Source organism: Alexandromys fortis, unplaced genomic scaffold (genome assembly GCF_014885135.2).
Source record: "Alexandromys fortis isolate MF-2015 unplaced genomic scaffold, M_Fortis_MF-2015_v1.1 scaffold_188, whole genome shotgun sequence".
NCBI lineage: Eukaryota > Metazoa > Chordata > Mammalia > Rodentia > Cricetidae > Alexandromys > Alexandromys fortis.
In genome coordinates, this window is record NW_026068159.1 from 791,562 (window position 1) to 800,874 (window position 9,313).

The window sequence follows — 9,313 nt, forward strand, 5'->3', positions numbered from 1 at the left end:
GACTGAGAGATCAATGATGCGTTGTCAACAGACGACAGGACAATGTACAGATGGAAATGGCTAGGAAATGCAAAGCTGATGCCTTGAGGAAGCCACAGAGAGCACAGTAGAGGCCTGGAGGGAAAGAGTAGCTATAATTAAAGAGTGGGAGCAAAGTGATCCATAGGTGCCAGTTTCCAAGAATGCGTGTGGAATTGGCATTAGGACTTATATTTCTTAGATATTAGTGTATTTTAGATTCATCAAGAGTGTCTCAGCAAATTCCTACAGCTTTTAAAATGTAACAAAGGATTTCGGAATATGAATATTTGGAATATGAATATTTAGTAATACTTGAGATAATTATGAGGAATTTGAGTTTTTTCCACATTATGTGATTTCAAACGCTGTTGTAGATCGTTGGACGAAGAAACTTACCTTTAATAAAAATATTTCTAAATCCATTGTCAGTCTTAGCTGTGCATTTAGAATGTTACTATTTGGATTGTGACATCATCATTTAAAAAAATTCAATACTCACTCAGAATTGACAACACTAACCTAGCAATATTGTGAGCGGCAAATGCTATAATGGTAGAAGTGGTCAATAAGAAGTTGAGATAGGATGGGAGAGGGAGGGGGAGAGGAGTGGGGGGAGGGGGAGAAGAGAGGGGGTAGGGGGAGAGGAGTGGGGGAGGGGGAGGGAAGTGGGAGGCTGGGAGGAGGCGGAGACTTTTTTTTCTTATTCTCAATAAAATAAAATTAAAAAAAATAAAAAAAAATTAAAAAAAAAAAGAAGTTGAGATATAGTCCCAAGGGTGCGCATTAAAACAACGAAGCTCTGGAGACAGGCAGCAGCTGAAGGAGCAGAGGCTAACTGAGATGTTAAGACCAACTCATCTCGGGCTTGGTAGTTCATTTCATATAGAGCTAACTCCATGGTTTCTGAAATAGAGTTGAGCTGGATAAATTTGCTTGTCAACAAAAAGAAACGAGTAGAGGAACAGATTGGAGGAAGTCCGCTATTTTGTATTATATAGCAGGTAAGAGGTGATCTGAAATTATTTTCAAGTATTGGGCCCTGATTTTCATGTAGGAAAAATCACCTGAGAATGTTGAGAAAGGCAGTTACTCTTTCTTTTGTGTTTCTTTTGCATGAGAATATAGGATGAGACACAGTACCTTTGTCTTTAATTTTATGAAACATGACCATTATTTGGTATGCAAACCTATATTAAATATAGTGACAATCATTTAAAAAATAAAGTTTCATGTTTATGGAGGCTAGTCCATTTCCTTCTCTGTAAAGTGTTCTCAGCTGTAGCTGAAGAGATGGCTTAGCAGTTAAGAATGGTTGCTAGGCCAGTTCCCAGCTGCGTGTAACCAATAGGAAATCTGACACCTCTGGTTTCTATAGACGTGTGTGTGTGTGTGTGTGTGTGTGTGTGTGTGTGTTTGGGTACACATCATACACACACTGAGAGGTGGGGGCAATACAAGCAAATCTTTAAAATGTGCAGTTTAAAAATCATATTAATGACACATTGAAAGAGTAGGAGCCCATTAGTTTCCGTGGCTGTTTTAATGGAGCAGTTGTTTTACAGTTGAGAGGAAGCAGTGGCATCAAAATTTGTCATTTTTCTCCATTTTTTCCATCTTCAGGAACTTCAGAATCTCCTTGTTCTCCTTGGCATAGTGGAAAGTATCAAAATCCTAGAAATGAAATTGTAGTTAATCAGTTGTGATCATTCTTAATTACAAATTAAATTCAAGTGTTGCCTGCTAATTATTATGCCCAGACTTTCGCAAACTTCTGCTAAGAAAGATAGATCATTTCCCGAGAATATCAATTACTGGACACCATAAAGAGTGATAAAAACATACCTAATTATCCCTCACCAAAAAGTGACAATCTTTTTATTATTAAATATTGTCTTGTTGTTAGAAACACAATTAAGTTATTCTGTAGATAAGTAAACCTGACTTTCATACCTCATACATTGACATTTACCCACATATATGACTTTAAGTTATGAAATATAACCAAATAAACAAGTATTCATTCTTACTCCACAATATTCTTGGCCATTGAATATCTGAGGTGGTACAGCATTAGGAGAGCCAGTCTTAGTCCGCATTTCTTCCAGTGCTTGAGGACTGACAGTTATATCAATTAACTCATACTTAATGTTGTAAGAATCAAAAATCCTCATAACTTCATTTTGCTTCTGTTTTACCTAAATAGTAAAAAAGAGATAGAAAGTTCTTCATTGATTTGCTCTAATACCTTTTATGTTTTGTTGTTTTGCTTATCCATTATGTTATGAAAGAGTTACAGCTATTGTTGGTGGCAAGTTTGGGTACAAAAACAGTCAATTTTGTTGTTAGATCATGTATATATATATAATGTATATAATATATAACATATTGGTCCTATCTATTAGGTTACACCACACACACATATTGCACAATGTGAAACTGAACAGAACCACAGATTTTTTTTAAAAAAATGTGTGACAATATAAGAAAACTCATATATATATATTTGTACAATCAATACATACTAAAAATTAAAAAAAGATGATAATAGTGATCAATTTATAGGCCAGCTTGGATCACTTCTTAAGATCTTGCTTTGAAAACCAACAACCTGTGTGTTTACATGTCTATATATCAAATAGGGAAAACAATAATCAGGAATTAAATCAGAAAATTGAGTGAAAAATTACCTCCCTCATGAAGCTAAGCTCTAAAAAAAGTGAAAGGACAAAAATGGCTAATTTGTGGTGTGTGATTGAATTGCCAAAATTTGTACCCTATACTAACAATGTTTGTCAGATTTTTCTTTCTGTTTCCTTTCTGGCTAAAGTAAAATTGCAGCTGCTAGTTGTTTTCCTAAACTTACTTTATAACCCAAAACTGAATAACCACAACATAAATATTAGGCAAAGTCGAGGTTTTTGTGTTTTCATGTGGTATCTTGAGTAATTTTGTCAAACACTATTTCTGATACCAGAATGTGAAAACTATTGGACAAGCCCCAACCCCAACTTATTGAAGTGGGATTTCTGTAAAAGTTAACGTCAGTAAGGTTTTTGTTTGATGTTCAAAGGTGTAACTCAGTCACACTTCAAAAACGCTTGTCTGTATCCGAAGCACAGCAGAAAAATTTCTAAAACTCCTAAATTCGGTGTTTTCACTTTCTTATTACTTCTTTAAATTGCAAAATCTGTTGTATGAGACTTAAGCCATCGTCATAGTGTTTTTCTCAGTCTTCCCAGATGAACCCATTAAGAGAATGGTTGCATAGAACAGTGATATCCTGTGCATGACTCACAGTCTGGCAGCATCAGCATCACTTCCACCTCAAATCTACAGTATTAGCAATGCTGAGGGTAGTACCAGGAACAATCCATTCTAGCATCCCTGCCGGATGATGGTTATGCAATAGTTTGAGTGTCGGAGATCAGCAGTTTAGTGTATTGCATTCTTTGTGGTTCTTACTTGAAATCATTGACTTTTACAGACTGGGATACCCAATAGCATATAAGACACATGCTGTTTGTTGTTCTTTGAAAACTAGTGAAATATCTCAACTTTCTTTAAAAGTTTTTAAACTTTTCATTTTTGTGTAAAAACGCTAACATCCTTGATCAGGCTTCATATAACAGCAGTCTACTTTTCCTAGGCTGAGATAAAATCTTATTCCTCCCTTCAGATAGAGGGTATGGCATGCAGCAAGGACATAATGAATGCTTGGCAACTATTTCTTTGTTGTTGGAAAAGTGATAAATTTAAGGGCAAAATTTTAATTCTTCAGTATTTATTTGAGCACAGTGCTTGCTGAATTTGAAGACAATACGATGAAAGAACATGTAACATGCCAATATTCAGAAAGATTGCATTTGGCAATGACAGTTTGAATATTCTGTGTTAAATATACTAAAATTCATCTCACTCTTTTTTTTTAGGTGACTACTAATGAATTTCAAGTTTCATAAGTGGCTTTCATTATGTTTCTATTGGGAAGTGCTGTTCTATAAAATAATTCATCTAATCTTTAATTTGTGACCTATACAAATACATTGACTTCTTAGAAATAAACAATTGGCCTCTTTATGGGTTGCTTGGTTTTCTCTGGGAATTTTGGCTCTACACTAACTGCCATCTTTTTTCTTTTCCATCCTAAATGGAGTTTACTAATTCTTGTACATTTGAAGTATTGACAAAATGATTGGATTCTTTAAGGTAGTTGAGTTCAAGATACCAGAAACTTGCAACATCAGTCAATTCTTAGCGACAACTTGAATAAGAGAACTAAGCACCCTTCTGGTAAGTCCTTACATGGTCCACATTCATGCAACACAGTAAAATAAAATCAAACTTCAAAAGGCAGAAAGGCTATGATCGTCTAAGCAAAATCTGGAAGTCCGACTACACAGTTTCGCTCTAATCCCCTCCAGTTTCCTCCCTCCAGCTGAGGCCCTTCCCACTCACCTCCCTAGATCCTGACACGCTGGCATAATAAATTTTAATGTTACTCATGGTTTCCAGTCTGCTGTTACTCTTCAAAAGTATCAGGTCTAACACTTTACTGGGGACTGGCTTCCTGAAGACTGAACACCGGAGCCCGGCTGAGCTTTGCTTTCTTTGTGAAGGTTGCTAAGGGCCTGCACTCAGGATTGGCTAAGGAGCAAATGCCCCTTGTGATGCAGGCTGGTGCCCATTCTGAGGAAAGCTGGTGCCTAGTGACCAGAGGGCAGAAAGCTCCGCCCACCTGCCCTGAAGGGAGGGGAGAGGAGGCTGTGCTCCCTAGAGTGACACACTGGCTAACACCTCTCAGCCCATCTGCCAAGTGCTGGGGTGGAACAGGGCAAACAAATTCAGCCTACAGTGCTGCTAGGTCTTCCCTCTCCTCTGTTTAGGAAGGGAGGCCAGTTGCTTCCTTGCTGACCAAGGCCTCCTCTGCAACAGGAAAATCATTAAAATACAGTGTGGCATGTGTCGAAAAGAGACTAATAAACTCGTGTTGCTTTAATTTGTAGGGACAGTACAAACAGATCCAGGCCAGACATTACTGACACAGCAACATTTCCCCCACTCTTAACACAGGAGAATTCTCTCTTCTTTTCTCCCACTAAGCTCCCTTGTTGAAATGTGCTTTGCAGGCTTGCCTGTTCCCTCTTGAGGCCAACCAACCCTTCAATTTGTGCAATAGTCTGTGCCCTTCTCAGTACTTCCTCTTCTGCACCGCCCCCTTTGCTCCCCATGTAAAAGTCTGCTTCCTCTTCGAAATACCCATAGTTCATTTTATCAGTGTATGTTGTCTAGCTACAACAATTTTTAGATTTATAACAATTATTTTTAATTATATATCTGCGCCTGTGTAAAGGCGTGTGCATGGGAGTGCAGACCCCAGAGACCTGCAGTTACAGGCAATCACTTGGGAGCCACGGGACACTGATGTTGGGAATCGAACTGTGGTCCCAGTACACGTTTATAAACGGCCATCTCTCCAGCCCCTGGTTTTGTCATTTTAATTGTGGAAGGTACTGATAACATTTGTACCTTAAGAAGTTTGCCAAAAGTGGATATATAATGAGAGTTAAGGTCTTAAGTATCCTATATTTTCTTTAAGACAGTATTGTATTAGATGACTCTCTCCATGAAGCTGGGCAGGTAGCTCACATGGTAGAGTGCTTCTAAGATCCTGGACTCGTGCCTAGCAGCACATGGAGCAGTGCTGTGGCACATATCTGCAATGCCAGCACACAGAAGATGGAAGCAGGAAGAGCAGAAGTTTGAGGTCATGCTTACATGCATAGAGTTAGAACCTAGTCTTCAAGGAGAAAGGTGCAAATGAGTTTGTTAAAGTTTCATTTTTGTTGCAGTGAGGATGATGGTACCTAACAATTTATTTTTTATTTTAAAGCAATCTTTTCTCATTTTACATACCAATCTTAGTTCCCCCTCACTCTCCTCCTCCTGATTCCCCCCTTCCTCCCCACCCCATCTCCCCATCCACTCCTCAGAGAGGGTAAGGCCTCCCAGGGGGAGTCGACAAGATCTGTCAAATCACTTGAGGCAAGTCAAGACCCTCCCTTCTGTATCTAGGCCCAGCAAGGTAGGAGGGAATGGGCTCCAAAAAGCCAGTTACTTCATGCACTAGGGATAAATCCTGGTCTCATTGCCAGTGGCCTCACACACTGCCCAAGCCATACAACTGTGACCCACATTCAGAGGATCTAGTTGGGTCCTATGCAGGTTCCCCAGCTGTCAGTCTGGAGTCAGTGAGCTCCCACTAGCCCACTTGAGCTGTTTCTATGGGTATCCTCATCATGGTCTTGACCTCGTTGATCATATTATTGCTCCACCCTCTCTTCAACTGGACCCTGAGAGCTTGTCTCAGTTCTTAATCGTGGATCTCTGCATCTGCTTCCATCAGGTACTGAATGAATTTCTATGATGACAGTTAAGGTAGCCATCAATCTGATTATAGGGGAAGGCCAGTTCAGGCACCCTTTCCACTATTCTTTAGTGTCTTAGCTGTGGTCATCCTTCTGGATTCCTGGGAATTTCCCTAGTGCCTGGTTTCTTTCTAACCCCATAAGGGCTCCCTCTATCAAGATATCTCTTGTCCTCCCTCTCTGTCCTTCCCCAAACTCGACCATCCTGTTTCCTCATGTTCTCCCCGCTCCTCCCCATAAGGAGTTGCTCAACATCCTTAGCCATCAGGGAAATGCAAATCAAAACAACTACGAGATACCAGTCAGAATGGCTAAAATCAAAAACACTGATGGCAGTCCTCATTGTCCGCTATGTTCAGCGAGACCGGTTTTAACCCAGGCTTTTCAGACCCAGGCCAGCTGGCCTTGGTGAGTTCCCGATAGAACATCCCCATTGTCTCAGTGTGTGGGTGCACCCCTCGCGGTCCTGAGTTCCTTGCTCGTGCTCTCTCTCCTTCTGCTCCTGATTTGGACCTTGAGATTCCAGTCCGGTGCTCCAATGTGGGTCTCTGTCTCTGTCTCCTTTCATCGCCTGATGAAGGTTAATATTCAGGAGGATGCCTATATGTTTTTCTTTGGGTTCTCCTTCTTATTTAGCTTCTCTAAGAACCCGAATTATAGGCTCAGTGTCCTTTATTTATGGTGGTCCTCGGACTTCCCACAGGGCAGGGAACCCTGATTGCTCTTTGGACTGACGAGGGAGGGGGACTTGATTGGGGGAGGGGGAGGGAAAGGGGAGGCGGCTGGGGGGAAGAGACAGAAATCTTTAATAAATAAATAAATTAAAAAAAGAAAATTAAATGAATTGACTATGTGAAAGTATGTGGCTTCATTAGAGGTTGTACAGAAAACAAGTATTATTAATATGGATGTTAGACTTGGCATACTGCTAGAGATCACATCAGTGGATAAGACAAAGGATTTATTTTCAAGGAACTGAGTGAAAATTCATAAAATGAGATAAATACAATGCAGATAAAATCAAACTATACTACATGGGTCAAGGCAAGCATCCTGGAATAACAGAACTTAACAAACTTGAAGCATGTATAGTGCTGGAAAAATATGAGAATAAAGCATTTTAAGGTAGAAGAAACATTCAGGAATACTGCACTTGTGATGGCATCTGGAATAACCAGTAATGTGCAGGCTGTAAATGTGTTTACCAAAGATATTTACCAGAGATGAAAACAGACAGTAAAATTGAGGATTTATTGAAATACATTGCAAAGATGCTGCGATGATTTTACAGCAAAGAGATCACAAGGCTGAAAAGTATGTGGGAGCCTCACAGCAGTTGAGAGGGAAGTTCTTGGCCTTATCTCAAGGGTCACTGGTACAATACCTCCATAAGTGGCTTTGTCTTTTTAGTAGCAATGTTTGCAGAGTAGCTTATCTTTTTTGAAGCTGGACATTTTGGTTCAGTTACCACTGGTCAGTAAAAAGTTAGGATCCAAATGTTTACAAAAAAATCCATGATATCAGGCTCCAAGTAGATGGCAGGGTTGTTGAATGTGATAATTTCTGGCTTTTAGTCTTTGCAATGAAGTTACTTGATATTTAAGAACACATAGAAAAATTAAAAAATGGAAACTGGATTGAACAAAAGTCACAGAGTCTGGTTTCATTTTGAGTTTTGATTTTTAATATTTTGAGACTTTTTATTATTATATAAAATTTCAGACAATTATTGCTTGAACATTTGCTGTGATGGTTAAATGAAAAAAGACTAAGAATATTTTACACAATTATAAACTACATATATTCTTATTAATCTATGTGTAAACAGAAGGCTTTGAAGAGTTTAGGTTTATATAAAAGTTAGATCAACTAGTATGGGACAAGATTAGAATCAGCTGTTGTAACCGAAGTATGGAAAGGTAGTGTTAGTTTTGAAAGGTAGACATCTTAAGGACAGGACATTGATATAACTTGGACCTGTGAGATGTAGGTAGGGTTGAAGCAAATGAACTGGATGGGATATAACCAAAATGATGAAATCTGAATTAAGAGGGATTTGAAAGTTCTATTTTCTTTTAATGGTCTTTTGTGGTGGCATCCAAAATATATCTTCTAAGTTTTTCCATTCCTCCTAGTGTAAGATATTGCCATATCTCCTCATGTCACTGGGTGCTCTTATAATGCAGTACTTCTCACAGGAGGATAATTGACATCCTGAAAGGAGTTGACTGGAGCAACATACAAAATGAGAACTAACTATAGGTTGTTTTTGATTTATTTAATGTCATTAAATAGAATCAAAAAGAAATACTAATTCAAGTCCAAAATATAATGGATATTAAAACTGTGCCTGTCAATCTTCTTTGGCAGTTTTTATGTGTTATTAAAAAGCATTCAGAAATGGATGAGACCTTTGTAAGGTTGGTAAGACATAGTCTAAAGATGATAGAAGTCTTTTTCTTGACTTTGTATGTATGCGAATTATTTTGTCTTTCAGTCATCCCAGTAAAACATAGATACACAGTAATTATACAAGCATTCAACTCATATAGAGATATGAAAAGTAAGTTGTGAAATTATCCCTTTGCATATTTCCTGACACATTCTTTACAAAGGAAACTACTATAAACAATTTGATTTGTATCATTTTTTTTTTCTACCAGCGTGTTGACATATATTAAGGCAATGAAAAGCAAAACTTAGTTCAGCAAGGAAATTGAGCATGAAAGTTCTGATTCGAAGCTTCTTGAATTCAAACTCAAACCATTCCTTATACGTCTCTGAGATTGAACATGTTCCTGTGATTCATTTTTCTATAAGGAAAAATGATATTTGTTCCCTGGAATTTTTATGAAGAGTAAATTTGT

General features: G+C 38.4%; 1 protein-coding gene across 1 annotated transcript; it reads right to left on the reverse strand.

Moving 5' to 3' along the window:
• Window positions 1–1,557: 1,557 nt before the first annotated feature.
• On the reverse strand, window positions 1,558–4,677 carry LOC126491750 (SH3 domain-binding glutamic acid-rich-like protein 3). The gene is made up of 3 exons (XM_050127572.1): window positions 4,477–4,677; window positions 2,049–2,216; window positions 1,558–1,692 (listed from the first exon to the last, which is right to left on the reverse strand). The coding sequence occupies exons 1-3, from the start codon at window positions 4,522–4,524 to the stop codon at window positions 1,603–1,605; spliced, it is 306 nt and encodes a 101-aa protein (XP_049983529.1). The 5' UTR covers window positions 4,525–4,677; the 3' UTR covers window positions 1,558–1,602.
• Between the last annotated feature and the right edge of the window lie 4,636 nt (window positions 4,678–9,313).

Coding starts and splice junctions, on each gene's coding strand:
- LOC126491750 (XM_050127572.1), bottom strand. CDS start 4,524: ATGAGTAACATTAAAATTTATTATGCCAGCGTGTCAGGATCTAGGGAG. Junction 2,217..4,476: donor GCGTGTCAGGATCTAGGGAG/GTGAGTGGGAAG, acceptor TTTACTATTTAG/GTAAAACAGAAGCAAAATGA. Junction 1,693..2,048: donor ATGGCCAAGAATATTGTGGA/GTAAGAATGAAT, acceptor TTTCATTTCTAG/GATTTTGATACTTTCCACTA.